Source organism: Chelonoidis abingdonii, chromosome 9 (assembly GCF_003597395.2).
Source record: "Chelonoidis abingdonii isolate Lonesome George chromosome 9, CheloAbing_2.0, whole genome shotgun sequence".
NCBI classification, from domain to species: domain Eukaryota; kingdom Metazoa; phylum Chordata; order Testudines; family Testudinidae; genus Chelonoidis; species Chelonoidis abingdonii.
The window spans coordinates 7,412,689-7,436,415 of NC_133777.1; the positions used below are offsets into that span (position 1 = coordinate 7,412,689).

The 23,727-nt window shown below is 46.6% G+C and overlaps 1 protein-coding gene across 9 annotated transcripts in view; it reads right to left on the reverse strand.

Moving 5' to 3' along the window:
- The window catches only part of MPRIP (myosin phosphatase Rho interacting protein), a 166,923-nt gene that overhangs the window by 39,116 nt on the left and 104,080 nt on the right, over positions 1 to 23,727 (reverse strand). For 4 of the 9 annotated variants that reach the window (XM_032762711.2, XM_032762708.2, XM_032762707.2 and 1 more), the window contains exons 6-9: positions 22,759 to 22,945; positions 19,098 to 19,257; positions 6,230 to 6,371; positions 5,460 to 5,576 (exon numbers count right to left, since the gene is read on the reverse strand). In XM_032762711.2, coding sequence (XP_032618602.1) covers positions 5,460 to 5,576; positions 6,230 to 6,371; positions 19,098 to 19,257; positions 22,759 to 22,945 — 606 coding nt within the window. Of the gene's footprint in view, positions 1 to 5,459; positions 5,577 to 6,229; positions 6,372 to 18,740; positions 19,258 to 22,758; positions 22,946 to 23,727 lie in introns of all 9 variants that reach the window. The other 5 variants (XM_032762702.2, XM_032762701.2, XM_032762703.2 and 2 more) reach the window with 2 other exon arrangements.

A 23,727-nucleotide genomic window follows, 5' to 3' on the forward strand; every position in this document is an offset into this window, starting at 1 on the left:
TAACTCAGTCATGGGTTCGGGGTTGTTATAAATGTGTATGGGTAGGGTTTTGTGGCCTGCCTTGTGCAGGAGGTCAGACTAGATGATCATATTGGTCCCTTCTGACCTAAGAGTCTATGCAGAAGGTATTTTGCAGGGGAACACATGTGCCCTGCTGCCATTTCTTACAGAGTCCCCTTCATAAGACAGGATGGCTAGTAAGAAGAGAGGTAAGGAAAAGCTGTCAGGTTCCCAAGATGGCTGGCCGGAGAAGCTATTCTCCGGTCCCCGCTTGCTCAGACATACAGCAGCACAAGGAGCCACTGACTAACCAGGTGTTTTAATGGTGACTGCACAGCTGTCCTACTTCCTCCTCCAAGGCACCCAAAGCCTACAAAACAGAGTGCAGCAGTGGCTGGGCAGGGAGGAGTCATCAAAACAGAGAGCAAAAAATAAGCCAAGGAAACTGGCTGGTGGGGTGTGGGGGAGGGCATCAGATGTGAGGCAGATGGAAATTCATCGTCTCTCGGGGGGAAAGCAAGCAGATGGGAGATCTCCAAATGCAGACTAGTTGGGCAAAGCTCAACATCCTCACGGACATTGACCAGCAAGCAGGGTCCAATCAGGCTTTGGTTTCAGGGATTGGCAATCCAATCAAATAAAGTTTTTAAGGCCTGGCTTGACAAAGCCCTGGCTGGGATGATTTAGTTGGGGTTGATCCTGCTTTGAGCAGGGGGTTGGACTAGATGACCTCCTGAGGTCTCTTCCAAACTTAATCTTCTCTGATTCTAAAGTTCCCCTAAACAAGGAAACAGCCACCATGGCTAGAAGAGCAGGAACCAGGTGCCTCCTGCTCAAGGATTTGTTGGAGTTTTGCCATTTAAGTGTAAAAAGAGGGTTGGGGAGGTGTCTGTGCTAGTCCTTGCGCTGCCTGAGTAGGCAGAGATTGGGGGCAAGGGCAGAGTTCAGCAAAGCGCAAGTTTCCCCGACAGCAGCCGCACACAGCCAGCAGAAACATGCTGAAGAAGTTCCACTTCTACCCCCTCCCATCACCCAAGATCCAGCTTTTGCTTCACACTGGCCAGACCCCATATGATTAGTCTATGCTACTGGAGCAGGAAGATGATTGGAGGGATGAGGGGAGAGAAGATGCCGCCAACATGGAGTCCAGCCTATTTATCCAGAACATCTTGTTGGGTTTCTCCATTGTTTCACACCAAAGTGGTGCCAGCAGCGATCCCAGATATGCCCCATGGGAGCAGGGAGAGGCAGAGCATCGCCTCCCTTGTGCATACCAGAGTGCCATATTATTGCTCAGCTCTAGGCACTGCACACAAGACCTGGGGAGCGACATCCATGACTCCGCAGCTTTCGCTGATGTGACGGGGAAGGAGATTTTTCTCCAAAGCAAGGCAGATTCTAAGGGCCCTGCCCCCCCAATTAGCTCTTAGGTACCAAACCCTGGAGTTTGCTGGCACAATCAGAAAGCCCGGGCCTACCTTATCCTTGTGGCTCTTCATTAGTCTCCCATCCACAAAGCCTCCTTGCCCTCACTCCCTGCTTCTCTGCCTCTATTTATAAACTCTGCCCGGCATAGCTGGCAGCTGGCAATCATGTGGTACAGTGCGTATCAACATAAGGCCGAGTTCCTATTTACGAGGCTGTGAAATACCTTCGAGGTTTGCATGAAAGGAGTACCAACATCTCGTAACCCCATATGGAACCCTGGTCAGATTTCCTTATAAGTGGATTTAACAGTAGGCTGTGGCTAAAAGAACAGCCTTTAACTCTGAAGAGGGGACTTATCCACACAGATGTGAGCTGAAAGTTTCTTATTTCGCATCCTGTTTATCTCATATTAATGTAGGTGGTGGAAGTATTTTCCCTCCCTCGCTGATCAGCTCCTCCTTCAGCTTCAGCCTGCAGGCAAGATATGATCCTGTTTTTAGGACATCACAACCTGTTGTCATGAAAGTGACGGAAGCCAAGCATTGCGGCTTTGAAACCTCACAGCAGGATCAAGTAAGAGGAGCAGGTGGGAGTGGAGGAGGAGGAGGAGGAGGAGAAGCCAGGTTTAAATGAACTAGCACAAATCTATTGGCAATGGCAAAGGAAGCTCTAAACATGGGAGAAAGGAAATCTAAACAGAAATTTATTAAATCCAGTTTGTCCCCCAAGTGAGAATGTCCTTAAGGAGTAGAGTGCCCAGTTCGGCATCACAAAACCCAGGGAATAATACCCGAACACTGCTCCAGAAACACTACAGAATCCAAGGAGAAGACAGGAAAGAGATTCACCAATGGCTAGAACCATCCTGCATTTGCAATAGCATGACCAGGTGGGATATGCCCACTGGACGCTAACAGATAATACCTGTTGAAAAGGCAGCCTTGAATGCTGCATGGATTTGGCACAGGTAAGAGACAGTGTTGAGTATCCAGAGCTTCCAGAAACCAAGCTCACTAAGCTATGTGAGCTGCAGCACCTTTATTGTATGATTGGTTAACCTAAGGAAACAGCAGATTCCTTTGTGAGAGAAGATGTTCTGATCAGACCACCAGTGGTCCTGGTGAGCCACAGCCTCTCTGCAGACAAAGACTAGAGAGGAGAGCTTCATGATCACCCATGGAAAGTTGAAGAGAGCTCTCTACTGCTACGAAGAAAATGTATTTTGGATCCATGTTCATTTGTTCCCAACCAAGCATTTTGCAAAGGAAAGCATAACTAGTGAAGATGTTACAGACTTTCAAGGGCTGAATACTTGCTGTAAAAAGTTGAAAGTGAAGGGCAGGGTCATTATTACAGAAAAAATCTGGGAGGGGCAAAGTTCTGTCAGCCTCTAGAACGCTGTGTGTGATTATATTTTATTATATCCGGCAACATTGGGTGGACCATACAGAGCTATGAAAAGTCTGGGGTTCAGAGGGGGCGGCGGCAATTGACCCCTCCCCTTGCACCATAGCAAATAACACTCCTAGGGAAGAATCTTTTATTAAAGTAGGGTAAGATATCTGCTTAGCAAACCTTCGAAGTCTGCTAGAGGTCTTACTTTAAACTTAGTGAAGCTAAGGATTTAAAAGCCACGGTAGCAAGAAGATGCTATTAAGCTGCCTCATCTATAACAGAACCATATTTCAAGGCAGAAGAAGGGGTTTCATTGAAACATTGACCCAGAATGAGAGAAGACAACAGAGCTCTTTAACCATCAGCTGGTAATGAGCCTCCAGCCCAAGTAAACAGACAAGCACTAGCTTGGCTCAAACTAGCATGCTAAAAATACCAGCGTGGGTATTGTGGCATGGGCAGAGCAGCTCAGGCTAGCCACCTGAGCTCACACCCAGGGGGTTGGGTGGGCTGATTCCGGCAACCAGCCTGAGCAGCCGCCTGTGTCATAATGCTGCTAAATTTTAGCATGCCAGCTTGAGCAGAGCTAATGTATGTCTGTCTCCCAAGGCTAGGAAGCTCACTCCCAGCTGCAGGGTAGACATACCCTTAGGGAAATCTGTCACTGCACCCAGTGTTTGCTGCATGCCATGCACAGAAGTGTGGAGAGGGGGGATCAGTGCCTTTGTACAAGGAACTAGAGCCAGAGCTCCAGACGAGACGGACGCTGGAACTTGGTGGAACCAGAAGGCCCGTGATGACCAGGTCAAATAGAGGGATGCACACAGACAGGGGGACAAAGAAACAGACGGAACATGGATCTAAGAGGGACCCAAGTGACTCGACCCCAGTGCTTCATCCACACATGAATGATCTGCCACAAACCAAAGAAACCCTGACAACAAAGGTGAAGTGGGTGAATGCAACCCTTAGCCTGCGTCTGAGAAGAAAGACTTGCCTGATAATAAATGTCCCAGTCCCATAGGACTAGCCAAGTCTTCATGGGAAACTTGAAATCACAAAGTTATAAAAGAGGGGGGAAAATAAACCAGTGAGTGAATGAAGTTGGTAACAGAATTGTTCAACTTCTGTTACTTTAACAGCAGGAGTTGCAAAATAAAGGGATAAGTGGTGCAGAAAACAGTGCATATCCTGCTAATTGGACTACGCAATTCCTTGCCTTAACTAAATGGTTAACACAAAGACATGTTTCTTGAATTGTGCAAATACTAAGTAACTTGGGAACAGTGCTAACAGTATAAAAATAAAGAGTTTTTGTAGATGTACAAATCCTACAGTAAAAACTGATCTATAAATGCAATGCTTTGTGTGTGAGCACGCGCTGGGTGGGTGTGCATGTCTGTACACAAAGCTCAAACAAAAGCTGTTTGCAGACAAACACGTAGCACTTATTTATAATGGGTCAGGGGTCTTATGCACAGAGCAGTATGTACATTTATACCACCCACTAGCATACAACACTGAGTAGGTGGGAAGAGCACTGCTTGAAGTTGTCTCATTTTGTTCTGCTAACCTTGTTCAAGTCTGATTGGCATATGAATCACAGAGAAATACAAAGCCTTACCAAAATTTTGTGTTGCAAAAATCATTATTTCTAAAACTATGCTGTACTCCCACTGGTAAATAAAGACCTTTGTTTTCAAGGAATGCAGGCCTGTGAAGCTACTTTAAACATAAGGGGGTTGTGTTACTGGACAGCAAAACAGAAGGAATAGAACTTCTGGGGAAGCTTTGTGTATTACTGTCCATCTCTAACATTGTTGCAAGTGGAAGGAAGCTACAGATTTCAGTTTCCAAACTTTCCTCTCAAGCTTTCTTCTATGATGTCTACTTTGCATAAATGCACAAAGTAAAGCTTTTAAGAACACTTCTGTGTTCATTTGTTAATTTTTCTTAATGTACCAAGTCTGAAGTGGTGTTATCTGACTGCATGGGAGTGGTGAACTTGCACATGATCTCATTCTGGAGCACTGAATGGGACCCAGGAAATTGTATTAACCTGCTGCAATGGTCTGATACAGTGTAAGCCACCTCAGGTGGGAATGACACAGTATGTGAAAACAGAAGAAGAGAGTGTTCCTTTCTGGCAATGCTTGGTTTGATTTGTCAAGTTAAGCACATGGCACCTGTATGGCAAACCATAACATTCAGGTAACTGACTATTACACAGAAAAACTGTTTGCCAAATAGGGAAATGAGGAGTCAGTTCCCAAATCAGCTTTTGCATCTGTTCAATGCTCTTAGGAAAACGAACCCCTTCTCCAGGTCTCTGCCTCTCCACTGCCCTGGCAGGGGGGTGGCCTAGATAAAACTACAGGATTTCTCTTTTCCAGGTCTAGCTTCTAACATACTCCGGGCCAAATTCAGATTGGGTTCAAGTCAATGGAATTGCAGCTGTTTACACCAGATCTGAATTTGGCCCCAAGTCCACCGTGGTAGTTCAGAGCAATGGCAGAGGAGCTCTCACAAGGCTAACATCTGAAAGAGACGTAGCATTTCCATTCACACCATGAACACCGTGCTAATGCCTTCATTCCCACACGCTAGTATTGAATGAAAAAACCTCTTGGGCTCACCGTCATAGAGGACTCAGTGGATCTTCTATCCAGTGATTTTGCTCTACGGTGTGGAGATAAAGGGGAAGCGGAGACTTCCAGGATGGCTCCTACTGCTGCAGTTTCAGAGGTGAAATCCTGAAAACAGAATTAGTCCAGATTACCACAACATCAACCCAAAACAGCAACTCCCATCTCTCGCAACGTCAAAGACCCAGTGGTGCACATTGCTTAGACTCCATAATTAAAATTAATGAGCTCACACCATAGTTTTCTTAATGTGCTTCTAGAAGCACTTGGCTCTTCTGGACATAGAGTCCGAGGCAGACAGGCACCAGTATGTCTAAACTCACTTTAGGCTACAGGATTTTCAAGATCACATACCTATATTAATTAATTTCTTTTTATTAATACTTCATGTCATCTGCTGTGTTTTTTCCATGCCAGATCTGATGCCTCCCTTTCCTTTCCCAGAGGGAAGGAGAGAGAGAGAAAAAGGTGATTTGTCTTCTGCTCTGATCCCACCAGCAAAGCAAGGAGACTGGGCAGCGAGTGGCCAATCTGCACTGCTCACTCGTGCTTGAGGCCCGCCCACTGCGGTACATGCACCCCCTTTCCCAAAACCTCTAGATTCTGTGCTCCACGCACAGAGATTTGCCAGTGAGGACCTGCAGCCAAGGACAATCCTAGCTGTGCTAGGGAGAGCACTAAATATGAGCTGCCAGCCAACACTACATACTCCAAGAACATAGGTAGATGCCTTCATCCTACCTCAGAAACGAAAGGCTTACCCGTTTCCTGGGGAAAACCCGCTTCTCGCTCCTGCCCTGACGTGTCTCGCTGGAAAGGGAGGGGCCTGCGGACGCATTGGTTTCCATATGCTCTGCATTCTCTATATCTAATGCTTCAAATTTTTCAATTACCTGGGACCGCCTGGAACAGAGAGAGAGAGAGGAAACCGGTGCCTGTTTAATGCAAGAGCAGCGATTGTTTTGAGAGTCACTACAGAATCCTATATAGCAAGAGGCTCTCCCAGGGTGGCGGCAACAAGGGTTATATTCTACAGAACTCTTCAAAACTGTTCCTCTTGGTGCCTGTGCATTCATGCCTTTTTGTTCAAGTTCCCCTTGTATGCTGCAAAACATGGGGGATTCAGGACAAAGAACAGGTCTCAACTAGACAGGCAGGACTTTACCTGCAGGCTCTGAAGCCATAAGAAAAGATTACAGAATGCTGTGACTTCCAGCCAAGGAGAACTAACTGCTTGTGCCAGAGTGAACTCTTTGCTGGTCATGTACTACAGAAAAGGTGCTCTTCTGGTCTCTGGTACCTCAGCCAGAGGTAGCAGATTTTGTATGGACAGTCTGACCTTTCACAGCTTCTGAGCTCTGAGTCTGTTCCACCTCCATACATAGTTATTTTTAATATTATTAGTAGGGTTTGTTTGCTTTCTTCTCCACCCCCTTCTATTTGCAAATGATTTAATGCAACAGGGTCTCAACGATCTCCTCCCCAATTCACACATTCCTTGCCCCAGAATATTGTTTTCAAATATAAAAACATTTTCTAAACCAGCAATAACTGTTTTTCCCCAATGAGCCTTCTCCAATCATTTCAGCACCACAAAGACTATTCAGCATCTTTGGTTCTGTGTTCGGCCCTTCACTCTCCAATTCTGTAACGAACCAACGAATAGAACAGCATCGCACTGAGAATGTTTACAGATGTAGAGAGGAACATTTTCAGAGCGCAAAGGAAAAAGAATAGGTTCTGGTAACCCCAATATAAACAGTAGGGCCCTGACCCTGCAAAGATTCACCCACATGCTTAATGCTATGCCCTGTGAGTAATCACACAGACTTTTAGTAGGACTATTCACAATGCATAAATTAAGTGCACGTGTACACTTTTGTAAGATTAGTGCATTGGTCATCAGAGTGCTGCTCCTGTCCTTGTCTACAAACATCAAAAGCTAGTACTGCAGTAACATGGCACTCTTGTCATTTCAAAACCATGTGGCTTCCTCTTTGTCTAAACCACTCTGAATATCCTGTATGGAAGAAGGTTATTTGCTGCAGCACCAACCAATCACCAACTGCAGTACTAAGCAGCAGGGCCTCTCATACAAGACACTGGTCACCCCTTGACCAGTGTCTTGTATGAGAGGCCCTGCTGCTTAGTACTCATATGAGATGAGCAAGGAAGCAACACAAAATATCTTCCTAAGCCCGAACCACAAGCCTTCTTAGATTGGAAAAACTGCCCACTTTTGTAGCTGGGATCAGAAGCACTCTAGTATGTCATGAAAGGCTATTCTGTCCGACCCCATAACAGGAACTACTGTAATTCTCACAGAGGCCTGGTAGTGAGATTTTTTAGAACAATTTTGCACAGCCAAGAGGTACAGATAAGGATCAACCTCTAGGCTTTTATCTGAGCCAAGGAACCTTTTTAGAGATTCACCCATCACTAGCCTATGCAACAGAGGAGTCCAAGCTGCAAAATTTAGACCCTGATTTTGAACCCTGCTAAAAGTTCAATGTACTGGAAAGATGGGGCCTCGTCAAAATATTTGGATCCAAATTGGGCTTAAATTCTTAATCACAAATCTTAGGAGCGTTTGAATCTGAGTTTAGCTCATGTTCATCTGCAACACATGGATTAAAAAACAAACGCACGCATCATCAAACAGCAGCCAATTCAGGAGAAACAAGTTGTTTAGTTACCAACAATTATTTTCGATTCTTCCCTTAAAAGGGAAATTGTGAGGTCAGTTAGGGTTTTAAAAGTTTTTACCAAATTTCATAAAGTAAAATATGGCTTGAACATAAACATTCTCTTGCTGTGTTTGCAATGCAAACAATGCAGCACAGAACTAGACCATAAGAAGCAGACAGTGAAATCAACTAGAAACAAGAATTTACTAGGTCTGCATTCACTGGAAAAGATAAAGAAAGTGCAAAACGTAGACAACATCAGTAAGGACAGTCTGATCCTTTTAAATCAATCAGATTTTAGAAATAGCTCACTCCATTTTAACCATCTAAGGCCCCAATCCTGAAAGCTGCAGGATGGAACCCTGTCCCTGCAGAGACCAATTAAAGCCCCAGAGAGGTGCAGAGGTACACTCCTATAATGCAGCCTGCAGGATTGGGGCCGAAGTCTTTAGTAAAACAGGTAAGGGGAATTTCTTTGCATACATGATTTTTAACCCAACAGTGCCCCTTTCACCAGCCCAGCCTTCTCTCTCGGACTCAGTGTAGCATGGAATAAGAGACCCATGAATTAACACTGTCTCTTCCCTTTCAGGTGAAGTTCTGAAGAAAATTAAAAAAAATACAAAAAAACCAAAATCAAAAGCAGGTTGATTTCTCATGAAAGGGGCTGCACCATCGAGTTGTCTACGGCTTGAGATTGAGATGAGATGGTAGCGAAGCAGGCGGAGTAAAGGACACGTCACACAGCAACACAGGAGGAGAAGGTGGAGAGCAACAAGACCTGGAAGAAAACAAGGCTGGAAAATGAATGAACAGAAGAGGAAATATCTCTCTATATAAATAAATAAAAGCAAAATCATCCCAAGAATTCATTACCAAAAAGGGGGGAAGTGGGGGGAGGGAAATCACAGCAACCAAATCACAACACCCAGTGTTATCATCATTAGATTATTCCCTCCATTGGTTAAACATTTCAAGACAGGTATTGCTGTGGCTGACAAAGACATGGTGAGCATGTAAGAGAGCTGACATTAATCCATTCTCTCTGTTCATCCCATGCTGATGACAGCTACACATGGGCACCTGAAAGAGAACCGGCCCCTGTGAACATCGGCTCCAAACTTCAAAGAAGGTATGAAGTATTTAAAGAGATATGGTGTCATTCAGTACTCTCTCAACTCTTAAACTAGTCCTAGGCAGCTCATCCTCCATGCAAGCTATTAATCTGTTCCAGGTCACTGAACACAAGTTACAGAATTGAGTAAAGGGGGCGTTACAAAGGCTGACAATGAAATCTGTAATTACAACGATTTTCTTTGATGGGGAAGAGTTCTCTTGTATGCATTTATTATGTAACTGCAAAAGAGATTGTGAGAGTGTTTCAGAGAGACAGGAAAGGGAATTACCCCAAGGGATGCACAACATTAGAGGATTGTTACAAAGAAAAAAATAAATAAAATGAAAGGAAGGAGTGAGTAACCTCTGTTTACAAAGCAAAGGTGTATGCATTGGGATTGCAGGGGGACGACACCCACTTCTAAAACTCAAAGGCACAGAGAAGGTGTTTGAGAGAAATCCATCAGTACAATACCTCTGCAATTTCAGGGCAGCTCTGTGATTTATTGAGAAGAGGGAGAAATATTTCAGCAAACATCTAACTATGATTCCATAGCCGGTCCCAATTCCTGTCATCAGAGGAGGATAGAATTTAGGACACGGGGCATGTCTACACTACAAACTTAAGTTGACCTATATTTGGTCAACTTACAACTTACTGTGGTGGTTCATGTCCACACTACTGCCAGTGGTGTGCGTTCTCACCAGGAGCGCTTCCACTGACTTAAGAGGGACACTGCAGGGGGCCGAGAGCCTGAGCTCTCAGCTCCATGTGCAGCTCCCGACCAGGAGCCAGGCTGACCCCCTGGGCTCTTGGCTCCCTGCTCCGCACTCGAAGCCTGGGAGCTACCAGGTTCCCAGCAGGGAGCCATGACCCTTGGTGCAGCTGAGGAGCCCAGTTGGCAGCTTGGATGGGAGCGGGGAACCCCACCCATCCCCAGGTGACAGCCTGAGCTGTGAGCCAGGCTTTCTTGTCAATTTCACATTCCAGCAGGGAGCCAAGCAATTGAAAAGAATGACAGCCAATGATGTAAGTAACCCACTGTGTCTACAGGGACACTGCGTCACCCTTAATACATTGACATAAGCCCTATGCCTCTCGTGAAGGTTGGAGTTATGATGTCAGTGTAGTAGGGCACTTACATTGGTGGGAGCAAGGCTATAATGTGGACATTAATATAATTAGGTCAACGTAAGTGCCTTACATCAGCCTAAGTCTGTACTGTAGACCAGGCCTCAGTAAGAAGAATCTCCTTTAAAACCCTGAAGATCATAAGCAAGCATGGACAAAAACCAATCAGAGGGCCTCAAAGCTCCACAGAAATCAGCACCGTGAGTAGCAGGGGAATGTGCTATCATTACTAACAGAACACACACTATACAGAGAGTTAATGCCACATGAAACTTCCAGCTACAAGCAGTGCCCACATCACGGTTTCAGAGGATACTGTGGTAACCCAAGGAGCAGCGCTTGTGTGGTTAGTCATCACATCTGAAGTCCAGTTACTTTTAATCCTTCTCTCACTAGATGGCAGTAAGATTTTTGCTATATCGAGAATTGCCTATCGTAAATCCTGTATCTGTATCTAGCCCCTAGAGGAGCATCTCATCCAAGGCATAAATTAAGATATTACCACCTGGAGCTGGTCAAGTTCCCTTTCTAGGCTCCTTGCTTGGTGACAGTAAGGGCAGAGGCTGAAATAAATAAGGAAGTTCAGAAGGCAATGTGGATAAGGATCATTTCCTTCCTCCAGCTGGTTAAACAGCTTCCAAAGAGCTTGTAAAACAGATTGTATTTGAGGGAGTAGGGAGTGATGGCCCGCATGTGTCATTTGTGGGGAGATGCCTTAGGAACCATCACACAAAAAATTGTCCAGGGAGCTGTAGGGAGTGGAAGAGCAAGGCCTGAAGAATCCGTGCCAGCTGGGAATAGGGAACAGGCATCATTGAGTGGAACACCAAGGCATGAGGGCTCTGGGGCAGCTGAGGAGACGTGTTGGGCAGAACGCCCCGCGGCCTGAGGGTTCCGTGGCCGTTGAGGCGGGCGCCGGGCGGATCGTCCCGGGGCCTGTCAGCTTGAGGCTTCTGTGGCAGCTAAGAGAACTCAGGTCAGATAGGGGAGACACTGGAGGAGGAAAGGGGTTATAAAATCTTATGGGGAGCCCAGTCTCTCTCTCTCTCAAGCTGAGTGGAGCCTCACAGCACCTGGCAGTGAGGACTGGGTGAGGCTGCCTGCTAGCACATATCTACCATCTGACCTAGCAGACATCTGGGTTTGAGGGTGAAGGATTCATTGGGAGAGGTAGGTAACACACAAGACTTGCATATAACACAACATTTCAGTGTATTGGACCCCTGGCTTATTCCCTACGATTGTCTTGAAACCCTTTTTGTGCTTGGTCACTCCTGTGTCTGGTTTCCAGAGAGATGCCCATATTCCTGCACCTGGTTGGGGAAGACACTTGCTCAGCTAGCGTTTCAGGCATCTGTGGGCACAGCTAGCCTTTCAGGCGTCTGTGGGCACAACATCTCTGCAAGGGCTCCTATTCCAACAACACAGAGTAGAAAGGCTACCAAATCCACCCAGAACTCAGCTAAAGGAATGTGGAACAACAAAAGCCACAACCCACACTACGTACTTGACTCAGACCCAGGCTGTCGCCTGTACCAGGGACAAATGACTGTTGTATACATATACTTTCCATTCACTATGTCTCCAGCGCTAAAGGAACAAGCTTGTGGGCCCTGGATTCACTTCCTCTTCTCTTTGTTCACTGGCAATGCGAGCTGGACTGTGCAGAGATGTAGAAATAGCATTAAACACCAAATGTATCATTGCACATCAGCAGGGGGAACTCACACACTGATTATGTGTGAGACACCCCAAAATAGCGTTGTTGAAAGTTTCTCAGGAAAGGTGGGTTCACTTTAGATATTTATAAAGAAGAGATTTAGAATATGGCAGACCCGCCCAGACACAGAAAATTGTAAAGGGGTCAGAGCAGGGGTACTGGAACAATTTGAATAGTGGGAGTGTGGAGAGCCACTGAACCAAACTGTAAAACCTGTATGTGATGGAAACCACTTCAAGCCAAGGGGTGCAACAGTCCCCCCAGAATCCCTAGTTCCACCCCACCTATGGGTCAGAGGTTAAAATTTAGGTCTAAACAATCAATAGGATTCTTCTAAAACACAGTCCTGAACATTCACTATAATTATATTACTCATATAGGATCTCTTAAAATAAAAAAAAAAAAAAAAAAATGGAGTGAGTGTCTTTAAAACAGGACTACTAAGAGGAGAGGCTGCCCCCGGGCGGCCCTGCTCATTTGAGGTAGTTTAATTATGTTGATGGGGCCGTCGACATAGAGTGGCTACACAAGACATCTTACAGCAGCGCAGCTGCATCGGTACTGCTGTCTGGTCTCTAGTGTTGCTATAGCCTTGGAGTGGATAGGTGTGTAACCCCCAAGGAGATTACCTAGATTCCTGGAGCTCTGTCTGCTGGCAGCTCAGGGAGGGGGAGCCAAGGCAAACGCAGAGTCTGCCTGGCAATCAGTAGGGAGTGAGATGCCCCTCCCAGGGAGTTCAGGAAAGGGGAGAAGCCACATTGGAGTCAGTCTGGAGCCAGCCAGGAAAAGGGCAGGACTGGCTGTGTGGGGAGCTGGTGAGTCTCAGGCCTGCATGCAAGGTTCCCCGAGAACAGGCCTCTAGGGACCCGATAGAAGATCCCTCAGCTGGGTTTTTCCTTCCCTACAGATGATTCCCAATTTGTAGCATTTGCTGGGAAAATTTCCCCAGCCAGGCTGAGTTCACCCTCCAGCTCCCTAGGTGAGACCCGTCACCACATGGTCAGCTCTGCTCTGGCTGCTGGTCCAGGGAAGCTGCCTGCGGAGTGTGACTGGAGACTGGGCTAAGAGGCTACAGTTTGGATGTTAGTTTAGTTGTATAACCTACACCTTGAGCCCTGCACCCCTTTGTGGTAAGGGGAAATCCAGGGACCGATGCAGCCTGATTCCTGCCTGAGGAGGATCCCTGCCAGCAGACAGCAGCCCCTCTGCAGTGACTGAGGGATCCAGCATCATCTTCGAACCTGAGGATCATTCATGCAGTTTGTGAGTGCACCAGCTTTTAGTTAGTCAGGGAATTTGTTTCGGGGACCCCCCCCCCCAACTCCCTGAACTGTGACCTCAAGCCAGGGAGTAAGAGTTTGAGGATTAACTGCTGTTATATTACACCATGTGGAAGGGATTATCACCTCCCTCCTAACCTTGTGAGTCTTTGGGCTGCATTGAAACCCAGTCAGCCACAACTGCTAAAACACTGCAGAGAGAATTTTGTGGTTATAGTCATCAAGGGCCCCAGCAAAACATGCAAACCAACGGACATTAAGTCATGTTGCTACACATCAAGTCATGGGTATTTTCAGTGTGGCAACCCGTGACCCTAAAATAGCATCAGAGGGGGTACGTGTTAGTCTGGATCCTGTGAAAAGCAGCAGAGAATCCTGTGGCACCTTATAAGACTAAACAGACGTTTTGGAGCGTGAGCTTTCGTGGTGAATACGTCTGCGTCTGACGAAGTGGGTATTCACCCAGAAAGCTCACGCTCCCAAAACGATCTGTTAGTCTATAAGGGCCACAGGATTCTCTGCTGCTTTTCCTAAAAATAGCATTTCACCTGTTATGTTGTATTTGTCTCCTGTTTAATATATATGTGTTGAATTTTATTGTGTTTGTGTTATTTCTTGGAAGTCTCCAACTATCTGGCAAGTACATGGGGATTATCTTGTAGTTAAGATTTCCGGCCCAAGCTGCCCGATTGACCCTGCCAGGAAGGAGCGAGGAGGGGTGGAGGCACTGCAAATAATTCATAGAAAAAAAGAAAGAAGATACACCCTGCTGAGTGGGTGGCAGGTAGAAGAACCCAGACCTGTCCATCAAAACCTGTAGCGGATTGACATAAGGAGGTAACCAGGTGGGGAGGTCGCTACAGTAGAAAAGAGGAGGAGAGAAGCTGAGAATATGACAGAACATTAAGAAATTCATTTGGTTTCATTGGCTTGACAAAGAGATGCAGTTCACTGGGGTCTGCATGAGAGTTGAATAATTCTAGGTAAACTGCATAAAATGAGCTGGAGTAACTTGTAGAAAGTTACTGACAGGATCATTCAGAAATGGTCTGAAGCCCTAAGAAAAAATGGCACTTGCAGTTGAGAAGTGAGTTTTACAAGCGCTCAACCTCAATGGCACAGACTCAATGCAGAGAAAAAATTGTTAATAAATGCAAACTAAGTAATCAAATTAAAAAGCAGCCAACCAAGCAGAGAGTGGGAAATTTAATTCTGGTGTCAAAGAGCTAAAACCAATTCTTTTCCACAAAGTCCACCTGAACATTTGAAACACTTGAGTCCCTGCTCAGGGAAAAAGACCCCTCGCCACACCACTTAGATTCATCTCCACTGGGAACAAAGTTCATTTACGTGACCTCTTCAAAGGCCATGGATTAACTGCATTCCTCCCAACTACCGCTCCCAATGACCCTCTTGGAACCCCTTCTCTTCACCCAGGCGGTGCACACTCTGGCTCCACCAATCGGCTCTCAAAGTAATATGCGGCCTCCTGATATAGGCACCGACCCAGGGCTGCGTACCAGGCAGCCAACTTCAATGTCTGGGGGGAGGAGGGTTGCTCACTGCTCAACCACGGCTCGCCAAGCCCACTCCACCCCCACCACCACTGGCCCCCCGAGCCTGCCATGCCTCGCTCCTCCCCCTCCTCCGAGCCTCCTGCAACGCCATGAAATCAGCTGGGATCAGTGAGGCTCGGTGTGGGGAAGAGCTGATCAGCGGGGCTGCCAGGGGGGAGGGGGACTGATGGGGGGCTGCTGACGTATTACTGCGGTTCTTTGGCAATGTACATGGGTAAATTCTGGCTCCTCAGGTTCAGGCTCGCCACTCCTGTTCTATCCTATCAGTGTCCAAGCACTACGTTTCTGGCCAAGGAGGACTGAAGCCCTACACATGGCCAGGAAGGGCTATGCTGTTGAGAAGGGAACAGCTCCCTTTCTGTCCCCCAAAAGCAGGAGAGATTATCACTAACCCTAACAACTAGTCTGAGAAACACTCTCCTTTAATTCTCACGTGCACTTGTCTGCCATCTTTGTGGGAGGAAACTGTCAAGTTACATATTTTGGAACAATAATCTATCACTATCATCATCTTAGATCATTAAAGCTTGGAGTGTTTTAAACACCTACTCCCCATCCATGACCATTTATGCTGTTTGTTTATATTTATTTTACTTTTCCCCTCTCAACTGTGAAACTAGAAACTTGTTAGTTTCACTCTATTTATAGCTGACTTCACACACAGGTGAAAAGAGATCAGTCCTACAGTGCCCTGTCAGAGTGTGCCATCACCTTCTCCTCCCCCCCCTCAAAAACTCACCTCTTCACAAATCATCAAGATGCTTCTCTTTATAGAAGGTTTGGTAAAACTTTTTAAACACATAAGATTTGGGGCCTACACCACTGGAGAATGTTTCTTTAAATAAAAGGGAGGGGGAGGAAGGAAAGCTGCCGCCTCATCACTGCTCAAACAAATCCTTTCTCCATTGGTGCTGACAATTCCTCCCCGCCACCCCTCTTCCAGCCCTGACTGCAGGCAGGGAGGAAAAGGAAACAATTGTAGGGACATTGGGAGAGGTGTGTGAGGAAGGTTGATCGCAGAAAGCCCTTCTGAGTGAGCTACTGTTACAATCTGTGTAATGACAAACTGTAGACTGGCTTGACAGGACATTAGCCCACCAGCCCCTGAATTATGGTGAGTGCCAATGCAAAAAAGACTTGTTTATTTTAAATCTTTTTCCAGCAGCCTCAGAAATCAAACAAAAGACACCCACCCTTGTCACTGCCACTGTGCTGATGGGAGTTCATTAAAGCATGTTTTTTTTAAAGTACGTAAGTAAAAGCAAAAGCACAGGAGACATTCATCTGCCCCCACGCCCTAGGCAGAGCAAAGTCGCTTCAAATAAAGGCAGTAAGTCGACTAGATATAACATAGGAAAAAGTTTTCACCAATGTTGACACAGCAAATAAAATTCTATCACCTGCTGCTGCATAATAGCCTCAGGAGCCCAGGAAACAAAGGGACTGGGTGCAGTGGCCTCTGGTAGGAGGAGGAACCCACCCCACCAACCAGAAATCAGCAGGGATGAAATAAAAAAGGACAATATCTAGCAGAAGCTCTGAGATCCTTCTTCTCCCAGGTATCTGTTATCTCTATGCCTGTCTCCCTCATCAGCTATTCCATGCCCTCTCCCAACACCCCAGCTTGGACACGCATTTGCACACCAGCGCCCCAACTGGCACTACCAGCTGTTCAGAAGTAACTACTCTAAAAAGCTATTGAATCCAGGAGTTGCACATATATCACTGCTTTCAGCTATACGGCATCACACTGGGGCTAGGACTCAGAGGAGTTTCAGCACCAAACGAACACACAAGCCTCTAGTACCTGAAATATTAAGCTGGCAGTAGAAGACGACCTTTTAATATTCTATAAGCCAGTGGTTCTCAGCCGGGGTACGTGTACCCCTGGGGGTACGCTGAGGTCTTCCAGAAGGTACATCAAATCATCTAGATATTTGCCTAGTTTTACAAAAGGCTACACAGTCAGTACAAACTAAGATTTCATATAGACACTGACTTCTTTATACTGCTCTATAAACTGAAACGTAAGCATAGTATTTATAATCCAATCCATTTATTTTACAATTATATGGTAAAATGAGAAAGTAAGACATTTTGCAGTACTAGTAGCTGTGACACGTTTGTGTTTTATGTCTGATTTTGTAAGCAAGTAGTTTTTAAATGAAGTGAAACTCGGGGATACGCAAGACAAATCAAACTCCTGAAAGGGGTACAGTCATCTGGAAAGGTTGAGAGCCGCTGCTATAAGACAACCACTAGCAGGTGACATGATCACACACACACTTGAGCCAATATGTTACAATTCACAAACCAAGAATTACTGTTCTCTCCATCCAGTGTAACAGAAGAGGGTCTCCAAGAGGCAAGCATGGCATCCTTTTTGCCAGACACAGAAAGGATTGTATCCTCAGGTGGGAGAAGAAAGCCAAGATACTGCTGTCTCTGAGTCCCATCCTCCACCCCAGATTACAGCCAGGCAGCAAAGCTACACACTGCTTGCATGAGTACAGATTAGACACACGTACGGTTCAGCTGCAAATTTAAATGAAGAGGAACAAACACGAGTGCAAAGCGGTGTTGCTTGTGAAATAGCAGCTGCTGTGCTTTGCAGTGCAGCTTCATGCCTGCACTAATTGTGGGCCAGCGTGAAAACAGTCCTCCACGGGATATGAAAAGCAAACCACAGGTGCTTGGTGACATCATGCTAGAGCGAACATGCCTGCAGGAACCCAAGTGCAAGCAAATCAGACCAACAATCAGCCCTCCAGCCCACTGCCCTTGTCTCATGGCTTACTTTACAGTCATCATATAAATGGAGCTTTTTCAGGGCAAGTTAAATTCATCCTCCCTCCCCACTGGGCCTCCTTAAACCCAGAAAAAATTAGCGTGTGCACTGGACACAAAGCCTTCTCCACTAAGCTGTTTTTTCACCCACTCAGTTCTGCATCGGTGGCAGCCAACTCCTCTCTCCAAGATTAACACCGACACTTTGAAACCTCTCTTAGCTCATCAGACCATTGCATAACACACATGGCCCCAACACAGTTTATAGAAATACCCTAATTAATGGTGCCAGCTGCCACCATGCACTGGAGCTAGGGTGGAGAAGGGGAAGGGAGGTACTACAGAGCAACACATGGCAGCTTACTGGAGGAACGTCCAGCCTACTACTCCAAGAGAGGAATCAGCTGAGAACCATCGGTGATGTGTGCTAACACACACTGGCACTGGTGGGGATCACATCCTTTGCTGGTTAACATGGAGTGGATGTCCTAGCTATGCTCACTTCAGGAGCACTTCCAGTGGCTACAGGAATGATCTGTATATAAAGTTAGAGTGAAGGGGAGAGTCTGGAAAATAATGGAGGCTCAGAAAGACAGCCTGGGTACAAATTTGAGGGATCTCTCTGCACTGGCTTTGGACAGCTGGGAGTTCACTTAAATACGTTTGGCTGGGGATGGGGGACAAGAGAGAGCTGTTAAGGATGGATGACCCATGAAATCGGATCGATAAAAAGTGGCATGGCTCTATCAAGATTCCCTCCCAGTCTATTTAATAGATTCAAAGGAGGAGAGATGATCACCAGTTAAGTACCTAGTTTTGTATACCTTTAATTGTCCAAATAAAGCATTTCCTCTACAATGGGCTATGAAGGGACATGTCAGTCCCAGCAGCCACTGCTTTACTAACAGAGCAACCACCACCATGTGGTCATGGTCAAACAAGTTAAGAAACAGAACAGTCACTGGTCCCTTACCTTCTCTCATTGCCAAAGAGCCGGGCCACCTCTTCCCTTCCAGGACTGCGGGCCCGGGTCCTCTGCTCCAGCCGTTTCCTCTCCACCTGGAAGGCCTCCCGGTTACTGATCCTAATGGCCTTGGGAACATCGGCCAGGGTGGCGTACTGCCGACTGGCTTTGAAGGAAAGGGAGAGGTCCGTTCTTTCTGCTCCCCTTCCCCCGTCTCTGCAGCTGGAGTCCTTGCACGTGGGGTAAGCACTCTTTGAATCCAGGGAGTTCAGTGAGAAGCTGGAAACCATTCGGTTGTTTGAGCTGGTACCTGGGGAAGGAAAGGGGTGGCTGTGCTCCTGGAAAGGTGATTTGGGGTAACTGTACCTGTTATTCGGGGTGCTGGGGCTGGGAGGGGATGGTGGAGGTGGCAGCTGCTGCTCTTCCAACTTCGAGTCTTGCTTGGTCTTCTCCAAGGAAAAGTAACCACTCTCAACACGCACCTTCCGCCCGCAGTCTATCCTGTCACCATTCATGGAGCTCTCATCTAAGACGGAACAGAAAACAAGGGGAAGGATTTGGGTGGAGGTTACTACGCTTGGTTCCAAACTTGATTTCGCCTCCCCTCCATTTATATAAAAGGAGATTTTAAAACACAAACTGCCTTGCCTCCAATGAACAGGAAACATCTGCATACAATTTCCAGCATTACAGTGCCTATAGACCCAGGCCCAAACCTGACCTGGAAGACTCACCTCTGGAAGGAAACCGGAAGTTCAGTTTCAGGATCCATTGCATCTTTGGCTTCTGTGCCCAGAACTGCCAGAAAGGGTGATGATAAGAACAGGGTTTTTGTGATGTGGAGACTGACATGCTAGGAGGTGGACTAGGACCCACCAATCATCAGCATTTCGCACTTGGATTACTGAGCAGCCTGCTATGTGTGCCACATGCAAAGCTCCAACAGACATAGGGTGGGATGGGTGCTTTTGACTTATTTACAGAGGGAAAAGCTGGACAATGACAATAGGAGGAATAGAGCTAGCAGAATGCTATCAGGTGCCCAGCCAGCTTCTCACATCTGGTAAGGAGCAGCCATACTGCAGAAGGCCCAGTAAGGTCTCCCCTTATTTCTCTGAGTCCAAGCACGCAATGATCTGACCCACTCTGTCTCCACAGAGTCTGGGAGGAGGGACACAACAACAGGGAAGAGTGGGTGCTTTGTTAAGACATAAAGAGGAGGCTTCTCCACAAGTGCTACCTGTATATATTAGAAGGAAGCTCAGAGGTTCAGCCAGCAAACACCAATCCATTGCCTAATCACAAGTAAAATCAACTCTGATGGTGTCTCATTCCAGTAAAGCGAGAAGGTCAGCAGAGGGGAACAAGAGAGTGGAAGGCGTGTTAATAGCTGGAGAAAGCATGGCTCCATCAACAGCTCTTCATTTCTCCTCCTAGAAAAATGGGGAGCTAGGAGAGCATTGAGGCCTCATTAAAAGTCAGGCGTCAGGCCCTCCATTTGAGTGAGATGAAAAACAGCTGTATGCACCAGAGTGAGTTGGTGACCACCAGCCTCCATGCCAGCACAGACAAAGGCATTAAGGAAAGAGGAGTCCCTTCACACTGCTCTTGCTATAGAGGGCACAAGGAACAATTCCCATTTTGCATTCACACCACCACAAAATTGTGCACGAGCATTTGTTTTCAAGGGCCAAAACTGCATCTAATCAGCACTCAACTTCCTGACTTGTCGGCCTCTAGAGGATTCTCCATATGTAAGTTTGGAATGTGGAGAAAATCGTTTTGTTCCAGGCAGACTTGACCTGCTGGCTGGCTGGTAGGTAGGGACGTGTGAATGCATACACATACGCGTGCAGGGAAGAAGGGGAGGCGGCAGCAGCAGAGAGGTATACATCCAGCAGCGACTTTCACATCCATTCTGAAGATCATAAGCTGGATGGTAAGTTATTTTTTGTTTTCTCTAACCAAAAACCGAGTGACCGAAAAGCAGCATCTGTGGAGGTAATACACACACACACACACACACACACACACACACTCTCTCTCTCTCCCTCCCTCCCGCCCATGGCCACATCCCAAGGTGTCAAGGGCAAAAGCCTATTGATTCATCAAAACCAGGGCTTTGCTGACACCAGCTAAATCAGAGAGACGCAAAGGGAGCAGTCTTCTTCCATTAGCTAATCCCAAGAGAGCAAGGAGGAAAGCAATCGTTTTAACTAGCCACTCAGAACATGCAACAAACTCAGCTTTCCCCTCCACCCCCGATTTATCCAAGGGGAACACGTGTACCAAAGCAGGAAGAAAGCCCGGGCCTCTATTGTTTCATTTCGAACAATACAGCAGACTCCGGAGGCTTCCATGGACTAATCAGAGAAGACAAAATGTAAACAGCTGCCCTGATATACGGTTGGGAGGAGGAAGCAGCACCTCAGTGCTTGGAAATAAAATAGGACGAATTACAGGCAAGTGCCTCTCTGTATCCATTAGGGCACTATTTCCCGAAGGGCAGGCTGCAACCACCTGGAAAGCTGTGATAGGTCACGGGCCCAGTCCAGAGGGGAGACCACTGGGGGGTGGGGAGGTGTTTGGATAGTGAGCCCACCCCCTACTCATCCTGCAGCGAGTGCTCCTGTCCCATGGAACTGGGTTGAGAGGGCTGCTGTGGGTGATCCATGCCCCATTTGTGGGGCGAGGAAGAGGTGGCAGCAAAGGAAGCTGGCCTCCGATTTTGCCTCCCTGCTCCCCATGCATTAGGACCCTGGGTAGGCTGCAAAAATTAAGACAAAACGCAGTTGGTGGGCTGCCTTAGTGAAAAATGTGGGAATCACTCTGTGGATAATATAAAGGGGGACAATCATATTCAAAAGCTCATTTATTTCAAAGGAAATTTTGTTGCCTTGAAATTGCACCCATTAGAGGTGGAAAAAAGACCTGTGAGGTCATCCCGTTCTGCTCCTTGCCTCTGCCTTCCAGTACTTTATCCAGATTTTCCCCTTTCTTAATTTCATCCCATTATTCACAATTATTCCCCTTCCCCACCCACAGGTACCGCAGGTTAAGTGTTCAGATCTTTGTAGGCTGACACTGGGCTGAACCATTCCCACCGGATTAAAGTATTGAAAGAGGGATGGGGGGGTGGGGGAGAACAAGACAGAAGGAGAATCTAGTTTTCTTTTCACCACTGATGTCAGTTTCTTCTTATTTTGCACTTCACTCAGTTCAGGACAATGAAATCAGCTATAGTCCATGACTGTGCCTACCCAGGCACTGCCTCAATGGAAATAATATCATCTTCATCAACAGGGCAGTTTCCTTCTGTTTCTCTACGGCAGTTGTGGGATCTTAAGTACTAACAGGTAGTTGGTTTTCCAAACCAGTAGGGGAACCATTACATTTGTTAAAAAAAAAAAAAAAAAAAAAAAAAGTTAAATAATACACAAAGACAAGAAACCATTTCTATTCACGTTTTTAAATAAAGGCAAGTTTAGAACAAACGTTTTGACTAGGTCCCGTTAAGAGAGCCACACCACTCCAGTCAAGACAGCTATGTAATAAAACCACACTGCTGCAGGAAAACCTTCCAATCCTAGTAACAACTTGGGGTTAATCGGCCATTAATAATAGCATTTTGCACTTTGAAAGCACCTTCCATCAGAGGATATCAAAGCACTTTACAAACAGTAGGCTTCACAACATCCCTGTGAGGTAGGTAAGGTATTAGATCCACCTTTCAGAGGGGTAAGTTGCCGCACAGAAGTGTTTGGGGGAGCTCTGACCAACATAATCTATTGGGGCAGTGGCAGATCCAGGAAGTGACATTGCTCACTGCTCCCATGGACTTTCTGAAGTTGCAGGTGCTCAGCAGTTTCTGAGCATCAAGGCGTAAGAGTCTAATCTCCCAGGCTCTGCTCCAGTCACTACACAGCACAAACCTCAGGGTGAAAAAGAAAGCTCCCCCCATCAAGTATCCAGTGCTGCCAAGGTAGAGGAGAACAGGAACCAGTGCCAGCGTCCCTCTGGTTCTTACCTTCTTTGCTTTCCAACACAGGTTCCTTCAGGGAGCTGGCAGTCTGGGCTGGGCTGATGCTACTGCTCCCATCTGGTTGATCTTTGCCCCTCATTTCTTCTTGCCAGAGTGTGGACTTGGTAGTGGGGACCTTCTCTGCATTAGGAATGTTGCTACTGGTCACAGCCATCTTAGCGGGGCCAGGTTCCTAAAGAGAACAGGAAAGACACTGGGTATCACTGCACATTCTCTAAATCCCAGCACTAGTCATCTCGACTTACCATAGCAGGTAGGTCGTTATCTGGAGACACATGGACCACGTTATCCCAAGCTCTTAGGCCACATGGCATTTCAATGCACTTACAAAGGAGTGTGTGTATGTCCCTTCCCTTAATGATCTGATTTATACATTTCAAATGCTGGCAGGTCTAAGAGCTTCTCCCAAGTGGGACAGGCTAATTCAGGACTTCCTTAAGCAAGGCGGTTAAGCACCGCTCTTACAAAGAAAAAGGAAACGTCTTTAATATGCTCTCCTGAGGGAGAGATCCAAAAATAGCCCACATCTCCCTCTCTGTCCAGCTGGAGAAAGAACCAGAGCAAAAGAAAGCTCACAAATGAAGGAAGCCTACTGACCCTGAGAAGAAGCAGATATACATGGTAGGGGCCTCTTTGCTTTGCTGTGCTTCGTTTTCCAGTAGGAACTGCCCCTCCCAGCTTGGCAGACAGGATGCAGCACAATACCAGCGCTTTTAACTATTCGTCTGTGTAAAGTTTGCCCTCATGAAACCATGGATTAACCAAGCCCTACAGCTCAGCCAATAACCGCCAGCCCTGAACGTGATGCCTGCTGCTGGTCCTTTCCCAAGTAGGCGTGCTGTAGGTCTGGTGCGTTTGAGGCATGCTGTCACCAGACCAATGAGCACAGTACACACATTTGAGATAGAGAAAGATCACACTGAAAATAGATTCTAATCTATGGGGATCAGCTTG